We start from the raw sequence: 19,525 nt of genomic DNA, 5'->3' as shown, positions 1-19,525 counted from the left end.
TATTTCAGTGTTATAACCATATTCACTTTTTCCATTGTGTCATTTCATAAAAGTTCAAAACAAAATCAAGAATTTAGAGGCTCTGAATTTGATGCAAATATAAAATTTATTACGATTTTCTCGTATTAATTTATGCATATCAGGGAAATTAGTGAGAGTTTAAAAAAAAGATGTCCTTACATTTTATTAATAGCCAATTAGAAAACAACACTAAAAACCACACTTTTGTTGAGTTACTTATCAACAAAAGTTATTTGGTATAATTTAGTCCAGTGAATCGCAAGTTACAGCTGGTTGAGTTTGGGAGACCGACTTTTTTCAATATTGAACTTTTTGTGATAAATTAACTTTATTGTAGAATAATCACCCCCACGGAGTGGAAAATTTTGAAAATTTTAAAGCACATCTACTAAGAAAAGTTCCAACTTTTAATAGAAATTCTTACTTTTGTGGGTTTTTTATAACGGTTTATTGTCGCTTGGGGGGGGGGGGGTGATCACCCCGATCACCCCCCCCATAGGACCGCGCCTGATCTGGATATTCCGTCCAGTTGGACTTATCTGGATTCTTTACAGGATTTATTAGCAAGCCCGAATATATCCAGAAAATCTGAAGTATAAAGCGATACCGTTCAGCATCCTCCTGTACGATCTACAGTGAAAGATACGCGGATACACCTCAGTTGTTTTGCTGAAACCATAAGTTTTCAAATATTGTGTAGCTTTTACAACATTACTTTAGAATATTTTATAAAATATCAAAAAATATTTGAAAAATTTACAAGTCTGTAGAAGATATTCGGTCTATTCGGCCTATTCGGCCTATTCGGCTTGCGGATACCGGCAGGTGTTCTGTCTGATGCTGTCTGATAGGGAACTGTTCAAAGATACTCTAAACGACCTTTGCTGAAGGTAGTTCCTGGTGATTTTAATGAGCTAAGTTGGGAAATATAATGAACTCAGTTTGTGTATCATTCCTTCGTGCCAAACATTGTCGAACGCCTTTTTAACATCTAACAGAGCCATTTCTGTTGATTTCGAAACTGTTTTATTTTTTCTGATATTGTTCATCACCCGGACTAATTGATGAGAGGTGGAATGCCCTTTTCTGAAACCAAACTGCTCAGGTAAGATGATATTTTGTTCCTCCACAAAGTTTAGTAACCGATTTAGTAGCAGTTTTTCAAAGACCTTGCTCAGCGAGGAAAGAAGACTGATAGGCCTGTAACTTGAAGGTAAAGTTGGATCTTTCCCAGGTTTGCGGATGGGAATGATTTTGGCTACTTTCCAGAGTCTTGGGAAGTAGTGTTGTTCTAGGCATCTATTGAAGATAATGCTAAGCAATTGGTACAGTTTTTTGCTGAGGTTTTTAGGATAAGGTTGAAGATACCATCGAACCCTGGTGCCTTCATGTTTTTGGTAAGTTTTAGCACTGAACAGCACTGGTCAGCAGTGACTCTGTTTGATAAGGGGACGAAACAAGGGGAGGCACCTAAGTTGTGGACGTTTTGTGTAACCTGACCTTCCATTGGACTTTGGACGTTAGAACCAAACAAGTGGGATGAAAGAATATGACCGGCTATGGCATTTGCTTTCTCATGAGGTGTGACAAGAATTGAGTCGTCCGCTGTGAGAGAAGGGATTGACTTGGGATGAGACTTTAGTACTTAAGCTATCTTCCAAAAGGGCTGGGAGCGGTCATCTAAGTTACGCACAACACGTTCAAAATTTTCGTTTCGGAGTAGGGTCATCCGGGAAGCAATCTGCTTATTTAAATCAGTTATTTGTTGTTTGAGACTCAAATCCCGGTTCTTTGAAACTGGCCTCTACGCACATTTCTTAATCTGATGAGCAGCTGGGTGTGGGAATCAATGGCTACAAACTTACCCCTCACAGGAACACGCCGTACCAAAGCCTCTTCAGCCGCGGATATGGCTCGTTGAAGTCCCTCGATTGCTTGGTTGATGTCTTCTACGGTGTCCAGCAGTGGTGTTCGTCGATGTTTCGGTCTACCATACGATTGAAATGGGCCCAGTTCACATGGTGGTGATCCTTACGTTGGCATCTCGGAGGTGGAACCACGTTGAAGTCGACTTCAGCCACCACCGGTTGGTGATCGTAGCTTAGGTCATTGTACGCTACCGGCTTGGTTACGCTGATGTTTTTCAAGAAGAAGTCCAGCGTGGAAGCATTTCCCGCCGGAGAGATGAAAGTGGGCTCGTCTGGGAACTGCACCGTGTACAGTCCGTGCTGGGAGTGGTCAAACAGCAAGCGCCCGTTTTGGTTCTGTTGATAATTGCGCCATGCTGCATGGCGAGCGTTCAGATCGCCACCCACGACGAAACGGGAACTGTTGCGAGTGATGGCCGTCAGGTCACGCTTGAATTTGGCCGCTAGGTCGTTGCTGGCTGTACACTGTCGGGGACAGTACACAGCGATGGCTTGGATGTTTCCAGATGATGTTTGCACTTCGACACCAAGGGACTCTATCACAGAAGAGCGGAAGTGTGGCAGGATAAGGTACCGGATGCCCTTTCTCACGATGATTGCAACACCACCCCCCCTGGAGCTGGTGCGATCAAGTCGGATGATGTTGTGGTCTGGCAACCAGAAGCTGTCGCCTGATTTTAGGTGGGTTTCCGTCAAGAGGCCCACATCGATGCTGTGCTTGCGGAGGAAATCAGCAAGCTCGATTGCTTTCGCTCTGATGGAGCGAGCGTTCCAGGTCAAGATGATTAATGGTTTAGCAGCCATACTGGATGATGAATTTGCCGAGCACTTGGATTTGCTCCGGTTTGCTACGACACTTGCGTAAAGCGCCGGACATATTGACGAAGATTTCCATCAGTTCATCCGCAGAGAACAGATCGGAGTTGTTGTTTGGGGGAGTTGGTTGCCATCGGAAGCCAAGGGGGGGTGATGATTGGCCAACAGAAGGGTTGATTGATGGTTTGGGGTCCAGACCGCGGGTCTGAAGGGCAGGAAAATTAGCATCAGTGAACGCTGGGGGGGCTCGTTTTTTGTTTCGACCACGCTGATGGTTGGTTGATGCTTGTTTTCGGATCTGTTTGAATTCTTCGCGTTTGGGGCATTGGCGATCCGAACCTTGATGCGCACCTCCGCAATTGACGCATGTGAACACCGCTGCTTCCGCCACCGGACAGGTAGATGTTAAATGATTTTGGGCACAGATGCTGCACCTCGGAGCGATGTTACAGTTACGAGTGCCATGACCAAAGCCCAGGCACCGTTCGCACTGCGTGACGTCACGATGACCACTACGGTACGGCTCCCACCGGACGATGATGGAGAAGAGTGAGCGGACAGCTTGCAAAGCGTTGAGCGTGACTGTCCCCTTCTGGAAGTGGACCAGGAAAAGACAATCCGGGTGTTTTCTGGGGCCTTCATTTTTCCGCGTAATGCGGAAAACCCCAGTGGGAACCAGCTTGTAACGATTTGTGATTTCGGCCGCAATCACTTCGGTTTTGATGTTGGGGAGCCCACGGATAACCACCTTGAATGGTTTTTCGCCAGGGATGTCGTGGGTGAAGAATTCCATATTGGAATCCTTGAGGATTTTCGTGACCCGAACGAAATCTTCCTTAACATAAAGCACAACTTTTATGCCAATCGACGTCAGCTTGTACTCGGCGTGGGCGTTCACTGATGCTAAGGTGCTGACCAGTTTGTTGAGGGGGACATCTTTCACCACCAGCGGTGGGAGCTTCATTTTGGTAGGAGTAGGCGGGTTTCCGGCAGGCCTGGGAACTGGAGAGCGCGGCTGCGCCACGCTGGGAGTGTAGTGTGAAACTGATGCACTGGTTTCACTAGCGGAATCCATGCTCTCCGATCCACGTGATGTACGGTCGCTTCTCGAGCGAGCATTGTTTGGGAGACATTTTCGTTTCGGAGAGCCTTCGCTCTGCAGTGACGCGCGACCCGAGGACTGCTTGCCGCTATCAGGGTCGGACCGCTTGCCGCTATCAGGGTCGGACCGCTTTTTCCTCTTACTGTTCTTCCCTTTGCCCATCTCGGGTGGGCGAGGGAACGCAACTTTATTTCAGGTTTGGTAGAAAAACCCCAATGAATTATGCCTCTTGAAGCACGAAATAATGTTCTGAAAAGAACCGAAACCGGTACGGTGCAATCATTGCCCTTTTATAACTTCGTATCTAGTGCAGTTTGGGTCGGCGCTCGGGGTTTTTTCGCTCGGGTGTTTTGCGCACTAATTTGTATATTTATTATTAAATCAACAGATCATATATTGATCCAAATGATATTTTAAAATTAAAAACTAACAACAAATACAAATCTACACTGAACTTAGAACACTAAGAATTCTTCTTCGGAATAAAACCTTCGAAACGTCAAAATCAAAATATTCTGAGAAGCGGTTAAAAGTCTTGATGACGCCAATTATTGCAAAGTTGGCCCCGTAATTGTTTAGTCTAACAGGAACGAAGAGCTGAAGATCCCGATTCCTCAAACCACGAGGTCGGACGCTAAGTGGAAGAACTTCCAAAAGTGCAGGAGAGTCGATTCTTGATGAAAGCAGATCAGCGACGAAAGAAGCACGAGTGGCGGTCCTGCGGGCTTGCAGCGTGTCGATGTCGATGTATATGCGCTTTAATAGTATTGGTGTACGAACACACAACCGATCCGAATTATTATTCGGAAAAGATGTCCGGAAATTGGAAAGCTTTCGTGACGCAAGATCTGTTCGAGATTTTCAATTTGTACCCTTATATTATAGTGTTCCCGTAGGACGTAATTCTACGTCAAAAATTTCTAAAAATTTGTGCCACCAAAAGTTTACAAATGTATAAAGAAGATAAATTTGGTACATTTTACTCTATTTAATGATGTATTTTATGATGTTTTTATGATACATTTTTTGATATATTAAAAGTAATGAGTAAAATGCACTCATTGCGTGTGAAACGACAATTTGCGCCCAAAGTTAAATCTTTGAGCTGCGATAATTTTTTAGTTTTAAGTCCAATCGTGTTGCAGTGTTCAGGTGCAATGTTAACATTGAATTAAATTCTAATACAATCATTATAAATAAACAATCGATGGACAAAGAAAAATAGTATTTGATGAAAACACACTTTTTATTTTTTTAATAACAAAACGACAGAGAAACAACACTAAGCTTCCGGAATTTTTTCAGCAAATAAAATATGTGAGTTTAGGGGATCAAAAAAAACGTAAAGTACTGTGGGCTAAAGAATGTTCGAGATTTAAAAACTTCAGAACAACTTTTGATATTGGTTTACGACTGGATGATATTTATTTTGATTATTTAATTGTTAACGGCTTAGTCAGTCATAATTTTGAAAATTTTTACGAATGGTTTGTACTACTGTCCAGAAGTTTCGGCTATTTTTTGTAGTCTTCTTCAACTCTTATAGTTGACCTCCTTCACTGAAGTACAATTACTGAAAAACATTAAAATTAAAATAATTAAATTTTGACAGAACTCTAAAGATAAGTGGTCACATGCTTTTTGAAATTTTGACGGCATTTAAAAGCAGCACCGGTAGTAGAAATATTAAATATTGTGAATTTCAATAAAAAAAAATTCGATACGTCGCTGATGAATTGGCAACAAAACACAGACTTCCGACTTCCGGCAATTCAGTACTTCACTATTCTTTGTCGGCGGAAGTCTTTCGGATGTCGGGAATCCGAACTTCCGAGGTAAAGTTTAGTGCTGGCGCGTTTATATATGGACCCCGGATAAGCGCAATATGTGGGATCAAATCCATCCGGGAGACTATGCAACTTTTTTCGCATGTTTGACATTAATTTTCATAAAATCTATTCCTAAATTTCCAATAACAGTGATGGATTTAATTCTGCATAAAATTTGTTCTTTATTTTTATCAGTCAACGTTTTTTTTAACAATTTTATTTTGTTTTTGGTATCTTTTTTAAGCACTTCACTATTTTTTTTTAAATTTGACAGGATATTTATTTTATACATTTTGAAAAAATTGCATTTCCCATACAACTAAATCAATCGACCACTACTGTAAGTACAGTCAACCGTTTCCTTTCATAGAGTTTGTAGCCTTGTTTATACTCACCTCAAACTAGATCTAATTTTTTTTTTCATTCTACCAAGCTCAACAACCTCCGGCGTGGCGGCTGGTGATAATTATATTCTCCAGTCAGCCATCGGCAGTCCCCGATAAGGGTAAGCTATCAGGTCAGGAATCGAGGTTTGGCACTCCCGTCCTGACGTTCTTAGTTCACCACCCCGAGGGGCCAAACCGAAAATTGTACGTGTGCATAATATGGATTTAATTAAATGTATTTAGCACGTGTTCCCCTCGAAGAAGAAATGCATCGAGAGCAAACGAGAGTAATATACACACCGCGTAGCTTCTGATTAGCATAGGAAAACCATTAATGTAGTTAGTTGGTTAGTTGGGAAGGTGGTTGTGTTGATGTTGCTGGTGCTTCTGAGGGTGGAAATTGACAACCCCTTGGCGGTATTGGAAAATAACAACCACCCCAAGAAAGCGTTTTTTTTTTCGACACAACCGAAAAAAAAACAACGGGTGTGACCACCATGCATGACAAAACTGAGGGTTGTAATCAGAATATGCGGGTATATGTGTAACAATTTTCTTCTATAAAATGTTTAGAATCAATCCAAGAACCACCCATGTGCTTGTTTTACTTTTTTTTTAGAAAACCAGTTTGATAATGTAAACTACTAAAAATTTAGCTCGAACTACATAGAATATACAAACAATAAAGTAGATGGAAGCAATTATTTCGACACCTTCCAAAAATCCTTAAAAATTAAGAACCGATAATTCCCTCGAATTGAGGAGTTTATCCTCATGATACAGCTTCCTGCTTTCCGCAATCCAATTAACACTTGGATCGTCCAAAGAACGCGGCAAACTTCTGTACATCTCACTCACCAGGGGGCATCAATCAAGTCACCGAAACTTCTCGTTGATTCAATTAATTAGGCCAGCCAAGGCGTCCTCAGGATGCGGTAGTTTTCCACTTACGCGGGCAGTTAATGAAGTTGTTTGGTTTGGGGGGATGTGTGGGAATGCGTGGGTGTGTCTGTTAATGGCTACGAAAGCCTCTGGGCTTAGCCGTTCATCTTCGATTATCTTGTTGTAAGTGTTCCTTATATTTGGATAGAGTTATGTTCATCATAAATACTTCACTTAAAAAAATATATTTTTTTAAGGTGTATCCATGAAAGATTTTACTATTTTTGGTTACAAATTTCAAAACTTTTGGAATTATTTAATCATTGAACAGAACTTTTTTTAATATCAAAAATAATTTTCAATCTTCGATCAAAGGACTCATTGATTCTCAGCTCTGACAGCTTCACTCCATCAGTGTTCAACTTTCACGAAAGTTTAAAGAAATATAAAATGGATCTTAAAACACAACCGAGGGACAAACTTTCAATGCCCTCGGATCCGAAATTGGAGCGCATTTTCACCCTGGAAAATATCTCGGAAAGTGAGTTGATCCTGAACGCTCATGCGGTGCCCAGCAGCAGGATTTTTACCAGCTGTACCAGTGTGGGTCAATCGTTGAACGGAAATCAAAAAGGAAATGGCTTCCCGAATACCAAACATGAAAATCCTTCGAAGGAGGTGGCAGAAAAATTGTCCCAGCTGAAAACCCAGGTGGCTAATTTGATAGACCAGACCATTGATCAAATCCAGTCGGAACAGAAGCTGGCGACCTTGTCTCAATCCCAATCCCAAATGGTGGAATCTTCCTCCTTCAAAGATGGTTTGCCGCCGCAAAATGGAGGGGGTGATGGGGAATTGTACTATCAACAACCAAAGGAGGATCAGCCAATGGATCATCGAGCTAAAAATGTGCAGCTTCTTCAATCGGAGTCGTTTGCTCAAAGTAAAACGGAATTGCGCAAGAAGCTGTACTCGGAAATTGAAACAGTGCTGGAGCGATTGAAAGATTTAGAAAAGCTGTAAGGAAATTAAAAAGTGAACAGTCAAATGAAATATTTTTTCTACTTGAGAATAAACGATAAACGAAAAATATCGAGAAATCAATAATATTTGCTCGGAAATTTTTTGCAATTTTAAAATGTCTCTGTTCGCCACTCCTGACTTATTCTGCGAGGTGTGTGTGACTTGACAAAATATAACTCTTATTGAGTCTTGGCTCAAAAAAGCACTTCGAGAACGGCCTGGAGGACTTTCCAAAAATGCATTTGGGAACTATCAAAACAAAGAGAAATCTAAAACCTTTCAACTCATCTGATACAAACTTTAAACAAGATTGTTTTTGTAATACAACAAAAATGACAAAAATGACAAAAATGACAAAAATGACAAAAATGACAAAAATGACAAAAATGACAAAAATGACAAAAATGACAAAAATGACAAAAATGACAAAAATGACAAAAATGACAAAAATGACAAAAATGACAAAAATGACAAAAATGACAAAAATGACAAAAATGACAAAAATGACAAAAATGACAAAAATGACAAAAATGACAAAAATGACAAAAATGACAAAAATGACAAAAATGACAAAAATGACAAAAATGACAAAAATGACATGAATGACAAAAATGACAAAAATGACAAAAATGACAAAAATGACAAAAATGACAAAAATGACAAAAATGACAAAAATGACAAAAATGACAAAAATGACAAAAATGACAAAAATGACAAAAATGACAAAAATGACAAAAATGACAAAAATGACAAAAATGACAATAATGACAAAAATGACAAAAATGACAAAAATGACAAAAATGACAAAAATGACAAAAATGACAAAAATGACAAAAATGACAAAAATGACAAAAATGACAAAAATGACAAAAATGACAAAAATGACAAAAATGACAAAAATGACAAAAATGACAAAAATGACAAAAATGACAAAAATGACAAAAATGACAAAAATGACAAAAATGACAAAAATGACAAAAATGACAAAAATGACAAAAATGACAAAAATGACAAAAATGACAAAAATGACAAAAATGACAAAAATGACAAAAATGACAAAAATGACAAAAATGACAAAAATGACAAAAATGACAAAAATGACAAAAATGACAAAAATGACAAAAATGACAAAAATGACAAAAATGACAAAAATGACAAAAATGACAAAAATGACAAAAATGACAAAAATGACAAAAATGACAAAAATGACAAAAATGACAAAAATGACAAAAATGACAAAAATGACAAAAATGACAAAAATGACAAAAATGACAAAAATGACAAAAATGACAAAAATGACAAAAATGACAAAAATGACAAAAATGACAAAAATGACAAAAATGACAAAAATGACAAAAATGACAAAAATGACAAAAATGACAAAAATGACAAAAATGACAAAAATGACAAAAATGACAAAAATGACAAAAATGACAAAAATGACAAAAATGACAAAAATGACAAAAATGACAAAAATGACAAAAATGACAAAAATGACAAAAATGACAAAAATGACAAAAATGACAAAAATGACAAAAATGACAAAAATGACAAAAATGACAAAAATGACAAAAATGACAAAAATGACAAAAATGACAAAAATGACAAAAATGACAAAAATGACAAAAATGACAAAAATGACAAAAATGACAAAAATGACAAAAATGACAAAAATGACAAAAATGACAAAAATGACAAAAATGACAAAAATGACAAAAATGACAAAAATGACAAAAATGACAAAAATGACAAAAATGACAAAAATGACAAAAATGACAAAAATGACAAAAATGACAAAAATGACAAAAATGACAAAAATGACAAAAATGACAAAAATGACAAAAATGACAAAAATGACAAAAATGACAAAAATGACAAAAATGACAAAAATGACAAAAATGACAAAAATGACAAAAATGACAAAAATGACAAAAATGACAAAAATGACAAAAATGACAAAAATGACAAAAATGACAAAAATGACAAAAATGACAAAAATGACAAAAATGACAAAAATGACAAAAATGACAAAAATGACAAAAATGACAAAAATGACAAAAATGACAAAAATGACAAAAATGACAAAAATGACAAAAATGACAAAAATGACAAAAATGACAAAAATGACAAAAATGACAAAAATGACAAAAATGACAAAAATGACAAAAATGACAAAAATGACAAAAATGACAAAAATGACAAAAATGACAAAAATGACAAAAATGACAAAAATGACAAAAATGACAAAAATGACAAAAATGACAAAAATGACAAAAATGACAAAAATGACAAAAATGACAAAAATGACAAAAATGACAAAAATGACAAAAATGACAAAAATGACAAAAATGACAAAAATGACAAAAATGACAAAAATGACAAAAATGACAAAAATGACAAAAATGACAAAAATGACAAAAATGACAAAAATGACAAAAATGACAAAAATGACAAAAATGACAAAAATGACAAAAATGACAAAAATGACAAAAATGACAAAAATGACAAAAATGACAAAAATGACAAAAATGACAAAAATGACAAAAATGACAAAAATGACAAAAATGACAAAAATGACAAAAATGACAAAAATGACAAAAATGACAAAAATGACAAAAATGACAAAAATGACAAAAATGACAAAAATGACAAAAATGACAAAAATGACAAAAATGACAAAAATGACAAAAATGACAAAAATGACAAAAATGACAAAAATGACAAAAATGACAAAAATGACAAAAATGACAAAAATGACAAAAATGACAAAAATGACAAAAATGACAAAAATGACAAAAATGACAAAAATGACAAAAATGACAAAAATGACAAAAATGACAAAAATGACAAAAATGACAAAAATGACAAAAATGACAAAAATGACAAAAATGACAAAAATGACAAAAATGACAAAAATGACAAAAATGACAAAAATGACAAAAATGACAAAAATGACAAAAATGACAAAAATGACAAAAATGACAAAAATGACAAAAATGACAAAAATGACAAAAATGACAAAAATGACAAAAATGACAAAAATGACAAAAATGACAAAAATGACAAAAATGACAAAAATGACAAAAATGACAAAAATGACAAAAATGACAAAAATGACAAAAATGACAAAAATGACAAAAATGACAAAAATGACAAAAATGACAAAAATGACAAAAATGACAAAAATGACAAAAATGACAAAAATGACAAAAATGACAAAAATGACAAAAATGACAAAAATGACAAAAATGACAAAAATGACAAAAATGACAAAAATGACAAAAATGACAAAAATGACAAAAATGACAAAAATGACAAAAATGACAAAAATGACAAAAATGACAAAAATGACAAAAATGACAAAAATGACAAAAATGACAAAAATGACAAAAATGACAAAAATGACAAAAATGACAAAAATGACAAAAATGACAAAAATGACAAAAATGACAAAAATGACAAAAATGACAAAAATGACAAAAATGACAAAAATGACAAAAATGACAAAAATGACAAAAATGACAAAAATGACAAAAATGACAAAAATGACAAAAATGACAAAAATGACAAAAATGACAAAAATGACAAAAATGACAAAAATGACAAAAATGACAAAAATGACAAAAATGACAAAAATGACAAAAATGACAAAAATGACAAAAATGACAAAAATGACAAAAATGACAAAAATGACAAAAATGACAAAAATGACAAAAATGACAAAAATGACAAAAATGACAAAAATGACAAAAATGACAAAAATGACAAAAATGACAAAAATGACAAAAATGACAAAAATGACAAAAATGACAAAAATGACAAAAATGACAAAAATGACAAAAATGACAAAAATGACAAAAATGACAAAAATGACAAAAATGACAAAAATGACAAAAATGACAAAAATGACAAAAATGACAAAAATGACAAAAATGACAAAAATGACAAAAATGACAAAAATGACAAAAATGACAAAAATGACAAAAATGACAAAAATGACAAAAATGACAAAAATGACAAAAATGACAAAAATGACAAAAATGACAAAAATGACAAAAATGACAAAAATGACAAAAATGACAAAAATGACAAAAATGACAAAAATGACAAAAATGACAAAAATGACAAAAATGACAAAAATGACAAAAATGACAAAAATGACAAAAATGACAAAAATGACAAAAATGACAAAAATGACAAAAATGACAAAAATGACAAAAATGACAAAAATGACAAAAATGACAAAAATGACAAAAATGACAAAAATGACAAAAATGACAAAAATGACAAAAATGACAAAAATGACAAAAATGACAAAAATGACAAAAATGACAAAAATGACAAAAATGACAAAAATGACAAAAATGACAAAAATGACAAAAATGACAAAAATGACAAAAATGACAAAAATGACAAAAATGACAAAAATGACAAAAATGACAAAAATGACAAAAATGACAAAAATGACAAAAATGACAAAAATGACAAAAATGACAAAAATGACAAAAATGACAAAAATGACAAAAATGACAAAAATGACAAAAATGACAAAAATGACAAAAATGACAAAAATGACAAAAATGACAAAAATGACAAAAATGACAAAAATGACAAAAATGACAAAAATGACAAAAATGACAAAAATGACAAAAATGACAAAAATGACAAAAATGACAAAAATGACAAAAATGACAAAAATGACAAAATGACAAAAATGACAAAAATGACAAAAATGACAAAAATGACAAAAATGACAAAAATGACAAAAATGACAAAAATGACAAAAATGACAAAAATGACAAAAATGACAAAAATGACAAAAATGACAAAAATGACAAAAATGACAAAAATGACAAAAATGACAAAAATGACAAAAATGACAAAAATGACAAAAATGACAAAAATGACAAAAATGACAAAAATGACAAAAATGACAAAAATGACAAAAATGACAAAAATGACAAAAATGACAAAAATGACAAAAATGACAAAAATGACAAAAATGACAAAAATGACAAAAATGACAAAAATGACAAAAATGACAAAAATGACAAAAATGACAAAAATGACAAAAATGACAAAAATGACAAAAATGACAAAAATGACAAAAATGACAAAAATGACAAAAATGACAAAAATGACAAAAATGACAAAAATGACAAAAATGACAAAAATGACAAAAATGACAAAAATGACAAAAATGACAAAAATGACAAAAATGACAAAAATGACAAAAATGACAAAAATGACAAAAATGACAAAAATGACAAAAATGACAAAAATGACAAAAATGACAAAAATGACAAAAATGACAAAAATGACAAAAATGACAAAAATGACAAAAATGACAAAAATGACAAAAATGACAAAAATGACAAAAATGACAAAAATGACAAAAATGACAAAAATGACAAAAATGACAAAAATGACAAAAATGACAAAAATGACAAAAATGACAAAAATGACAAAAATGACAAAAATGACAAAAATGACAAAAATGACAAAAATGACAAAAATGACAAAAATGACAAAAATGACAAAAATGACAAAAATGACAAAAATGACAAAAATGACAAAAATGACAAAAATGACAAAAATGACAAAAATGACAAAAATGACAAAAATGACAAAAATGACAAAAATGACAAAAATGACAAAAATGACAAAAATGACAAAAATGACAAAAATGACAAAAATGACAAAAATGACAAAAATGACAAAAATGACAAAAATGACAAAAATGACAAAAATGACAAAAATGACAAAAATGACAAAAATGACAAAAATGACAAAAATGACAAAAATGACAAAAATGACAAAAATGACAAAAATGACAAAAATGACAAAAATGACAAAAATGACAAAAATGACAAAAATGACAAAAATGACAAAAATGACAAAAATGACAAAAATGACAAAAATGACAAAAATGACAAAAATGACAAAAATGACAAAAATGACAAAAATGACAAAAATGACAAAAATGACAAAAATGACAAAAATGACAAAAATGACAAAAATGACAAAAATGACAAAAATGACAAAAATGACAAAAATGACAAAAATGACAAAAATGACAAAAATGACAAAAATGACAAAAATGACAAAAATGACAAAAATGACAAAAATGACAAAAATGACAAAAATGACAAAAATGACAAAAATGACAAAAATGACAAAAATGACAAAAATGACAAAAATGACAAAAATGACAAAAATGACAAAAATGACAAAAATGACAAAAATGACAAAAATGACAAAAATGACAAAAATGACAAAAATGACAAAAATGACAAAAATGACAAAAATGACAAAAATGACAAAAATGACAAAAATGACAAAAATGACAAAAATGACAAAAATGACAAAAATGACAAAAATGACAAAAATGACAAAAATGACAAAAATGACAAAAATGACAAAAATGACAAAAATGACAAAAATGACAAAAATGACAAAAATGACAAAAATGACAAAAATGACAAAAATGACAAAAATGACAAAAATGACAAAAATGACAAAAATGACAAAAATGACAAAAATGACAAAAATGACAAAAATGACAAAAATGACAAAAATGACAAAAATGACAAAAATGACAAAAATGACAAAAATGACAAAAATGACAAAAATGACAAAAATGACAAAAATGACAAAAATGACAAAAATGACAAAAATGACAAAAATGACAAAAATGACAAAAATGACAAAAATGACAAAAATGACAAAAATGACAAAAATGACAAAAATGACAAAAATGACAAAAATGACAAAAATGACAAAAATGACAAAAATGACAAAAATGACAAAAATGACAAAAATGACAAAAATGACAAAAATGACAAAAATGACAAAAATGACAAAAATGACAAAAATGACAAAAATGACAAAAATGACAAAAATGACAAAAATGACAAAAATGACAAAAATGACAAAAATGACAAAAATGACAAAAATGACAAAAATGACAAAAATGACAAAAATGACAAAAATGACAAAAATGACAAAAATGACAAAAATGACAAAAATGACAAAAATGACAAAAATGACAAAAATGACAAAAATGACAAAAATGACAAAAATGACAAAAATGACAAAAATGACAAAAATGACAAAAATGACAAAAATGACAAAAATGACAAAAATGACAAAAATGACAAAAATGACAAAAATGACAAAAATGACAAAAATGACAAAAATGACAAAAATGACAAAAATGACAAAAATGACAAAAATGACAAAAATGACAAAAATGACAAAAATGACAAAAATGACAAAAATGACAAAAATGACAAAAATGACAAAAATGACAAAAATGACAAAAAATGACCAAAATGACAAAATGACAAAATGACAAAAATGACAAAAATGACAAAAATGACAAAAATGACAAAAATGACAAAAATGACAAAAATGACAAAAATGACAAAAATGACAAAAATGACAAAAATGACAAAAATGACAAAAATGACAAAAATGACAAAAATGACAAAAATGACAAAAATGACAAAAGTGACAAAAATGACAAAAATGACAAAAATGACAAAAATGACAAAAATGACAAAAATGACAAAAATGACAAAAATGACAAAAATGACAAAAATGACAAAAATGACAAAAATGACAAAAATGACAAAAATGACAAAAATGACAAAAATGACAAAAATGACAAAAATGACAAAACTGACAAAAATGACAAAAATGACAAAAATGACAAAAATGACAAAAATGACAAAAATGACAAAAATGACAAAAATGACAAAAATGACAAAAATGACAAAATTGACAAAAATGACAAAAATGACAAAAATGACAAAAATGACAAAAATGACAAAATGACAAAATGACAAAAATGACAAAAATGACAAAAATGACAAAAATGACAAAAATGACAAAATGACAAAAATGACAAAAATGACAAAAATGACAAAATGACAAAAATGACATTTATGGTTTTTTTTGTAATTTTTAAAATTTCTGTATAGTTTCATATGTTTTTAATTTTTTTTCGTCATTTTTATAATTTTTTTTAATTTTTTTCATTTTTGTCATTTTTGTCATTTTTGTCAGTTTTTTCATTTTTGTCATTTTTGTCATTTTTGTCATTTTTTTGCAGTCTTCTTTAGGGCCTGAACCCGAAATTGAATCCAAGGCTTAAGTACAAGGTTGATTAACATTCAAAAAGTTGTTGTTCATTTGAATTTTGTTTTTGACTTTCTGAAATCTATCTCCATATTTTTTTTAATTTTTTTGGTTTGCTCTTGAATAATTGATTTATTTCTACTCAAATCACTTTGAATTTTAGTGCAGACCGTTTTTTGTAGAATCAGATCGATTCCAGACCATTGTAATTAAAATATCTTCATTCAACCCGTAATTAAAATCCACTTGAAGTTTCTTTGATGATTTTTCCGCCAGCCCGCTATCATTCATTCATCCATCAGCAAAAAAACATGCACGCGTTCGCTCTTTCAATTATCACTCTCATCTCGAGCAGGGACCTTCATCAATGAGTGAGTTGAGTTGTGTCATTCATAGTTTCATTCGTTGTAGGTTAAAATAGTTCTGACGAACTGCTTCTGTCGAGATAAAATGCAGATATCTAGGTTGCATTCAGCCAGCCAGCATATGCTCTAGTGGAAGAAAGTAGTATCATTAGCACACTCTCGAGCCACAAACGTGCGGCGCGTGTGTGATGCATCTCGTAAAATAATAATGACAACGCAGATGTTCCCAGTTTTGCTTTGGCCGCGCGATCGAGGAGCAACATCAGAAGGGCACTTGAAATTTTTACATTTAAACCTCGTTTTATAAACCGCTCCAGCCCCAGTTGGGTTTGGGAAAAAGCACCTCGGTACCCCAAAATTATTTAACCTGAGAGCATCAATCGGCGTCACGAGGCGTCGCGTCGTCTCAATGGGACGCATTGTGGGCTGCAAGTAGGAGGCAGCCGCAAAGCAGCTTCAGCTAACAAATTTCCCGCACAGTGTTGTCTCAGAAAACAACACGGCATTTTAGTCCGCCCACGCTGCTGGCTGCTGCTGCCGTTGCCTATTGCCTTGGTGGGTGGTTTTTGCGTCTGATGCTGATTTTTGAGCCCCCTGATGGGACAACACACACTTTTGCCGCGATTCGGGGAAGGCTCTCCCACAACAGGCAAACACAGGTTGGTGCGAAATTTGTGTCACGCGCCGCCCCTAATCGGTGGCCCGATTTAATTCCATCAACCGATAATGCACTGATGCCTTTACTGATTCCACTAGAAAAGATTGAAAAGGTTTCTCGGTTTAATAAAAATTACTTCAATAGAGAATAAATATATCAAGCATTGAAAAAAAAACTTTTCGGATTCATAAACGATCATGCTAGTTATTCAAATTTACCATCCGATAGTATACTTAATAAAGTTATAAGATGCTTACAATGGAATGGATTTAATCATTTGTTCATTACCGTCAAACGGGGCTTCATGCAACAGCGGGGTAAGATGCAACATGTGTATAACACCACACTGAATCAATATTTAATTTAATATATTGTAATAAAATTATTTATTTATGATTACAAAATAATGATGACATAATTTTTCGCATCTTAAACTTGTGTTTTCAAGTTTTTTTTAAATTTTATATTAAATTTGAAAAATCGAAAATAATTGCACAAACTTTAACTTTTTTCGATGCCGTAAAAACTTTGCCCCGTACGGATTGGCTTGATAATATAACCTTCAAACTTTTTTCTGGTTTCCTCATACTCATACTCATACTCATAAAAATATTTTTCGAACAATCACTCTATTTTTTTGAATAAATATTTTTATAATTTAGTTAGGTGTCTGGGGTAAAATGTACTAAATTTCGAATCAAAGAAACACCTTGTAAATCTCGTTTCCATGTGCTGGAATATGAATGTTTTGCATCACGCGTGTGTATACATTGAAATTTTATTCATCCAAACATGAATTTTTATGATTTTAGCTTGTAGAATTTTTCGTAGTATTATTTAACTCCTAAATGTTTGTAGCATCCTTATTTTAAGAAAAAATTGGAAACTAGTTTTTGCAAACCAAAAAATTACTGCAATGATGTTTTTATGCCTGATGATCTTTATGGCATTGCAAACATATTAAAAACTATAAATTTTCATACGTGCTCATACGATTTTTCATTAAAAACAAAATTTGTTGCTAGTTACTCCATTTTCTAATGAGGGTGAAAATCGCATGTTTGAAGAAAATAAAAATAACTAAGGTACACCGGAGTAAGTGTGGGCGATGGCTATTGAAAAAATACTGTGCACTATTTTTTCAAGCTTTTAATGCAGAATATTCAATTTACTTGTAATCTATCCAATAACTGTGAAAAAAATACGATTCATACAGTAACGGATATTTACAGCGACTTTTTTGGAATTTTTTATTTTCAACTACGATGTCGAGTTGATGTGCATCTCAGTTGCAAATTTCTCGTAAACTAGCTGGCTCTCGATGAAAAACTCTACATTGAAACATTTCTTACATTCCAAACAACCAGTTCGAAAAAGAAACGGCGGTTAAAAATGAAGAAAAAAGAGATTTTTTACAAAAAATTAAAGTTCTGTCTCCAACTCCTACCTGGGGTAGGTGTGGACGGCTTCAAAAAGGCTTGATGTTTACACATTTTTTCAATTTTCTTCCCTTCATCCGTCATGAATTGTATTATTTAGCTATATTTAGCATTTGGAACATGAAAAGTTGGGTAAAGTACTTGTTTGTTCTGTGTTTTTGATAAGGCGGCATCCATAAATTACGTAACGCAAAAAATTATTATCCATCCGAATCACTTCTTAGTACTCATTGATGATAACTCTCTGATAAAATAAATTATCTGTCTTATTACGAGTTTCTCTGTGCTTGTTAACTGGTAATCTACCTTGTTGACATTATTTACAAAATAGCTGATCGGAGTAATCAAAATCAATTGAGAAAAAATATTAAAATTTCCGTCTTACGATTTGATTGAGTTCTTGAGGGTAAATGTACCTAACATTCGGTTTTCCAAGGTTATTTCACGGATATCCCATACACGTTTAGTCTATCTAAGAATCTTTAAATAGGAATGGTTACAAACCAGTTTCAATCTTGTTAATGCTTACAAATTTTAAGATGATGTTAGTTTGCTTATCCTTTAGCAAAAAATGCATGATATCAAAAAAGTTGCGATTAAACTGAAATTTTTTAGGAAAAATATCGTTACGTAACGATGAGCATACCTCCGCCCCTCCCCTATGTCACAATTCGTAACACTAGAGCTTACTCCCTCCCCCCCCCCTAGGAGCGTTACGTAATTTATGGATGCCCCCTAAAGTCGGATCTCGTGTGCTGCACACAATAATTATTGAAAGATGCCTTACTAATAGTATAATGAACTTTTTTCAAAATTTTCGACGGTTCGAGCAATAAAGTAACGTATTCAACCAAGAAAACATAATTTTTTTGAAAATTTCCTGAGAAATCAAAGGGAAAATCTACCTCCACACTTACCCCATAAAGCGGGGTGT

At 32.7% G+C, this 19,525-nt stretch overlaps 1 protein-coding gene across 1 annotated transcript; it reads left to right on the top strand.

Annotated features, from left to right (window-relative positions):
• Nucleotides 1–7,351: 7,351 nt before the first annotated feature.
• On the top strand, nt 7,352–7,987 carry LOC129743364 (uncharacterized). The gene has a single exon (XM_055735349.1). The coding sequence runs from the start codon at nt 7,415–7,417 to the stop codon at nt 7,985–7,987; it is 573 nt and encodes a 190-aa protein (XP_055591324.1). The 5' UTR covers nt 7,352–7,414.
• The last annotated feature ends 11,538 nt before the right edge of the window (nt 7,988–19,525 follow it).

This window comes from Uranotaenia lowii, chromosome 2, assembly GCF_029784155.1.
Source record: "Uranotaenia lowii strain MFRU-FL chromosome 2, ASM2978415v1, whole genome shotgun sequence".
Taxonomy (NCBI): Eukaryota; Metazoa; Arthropoda; class Insecta; order Diptera; family Culicidae; genus Uranotaenia; species Uranotaenia lowii.
The sequence above is the reverse complement of the archived record's forward strand: the minus strand, read 5'-3'. Positions and strand labels throughout refer to the sequence as shown.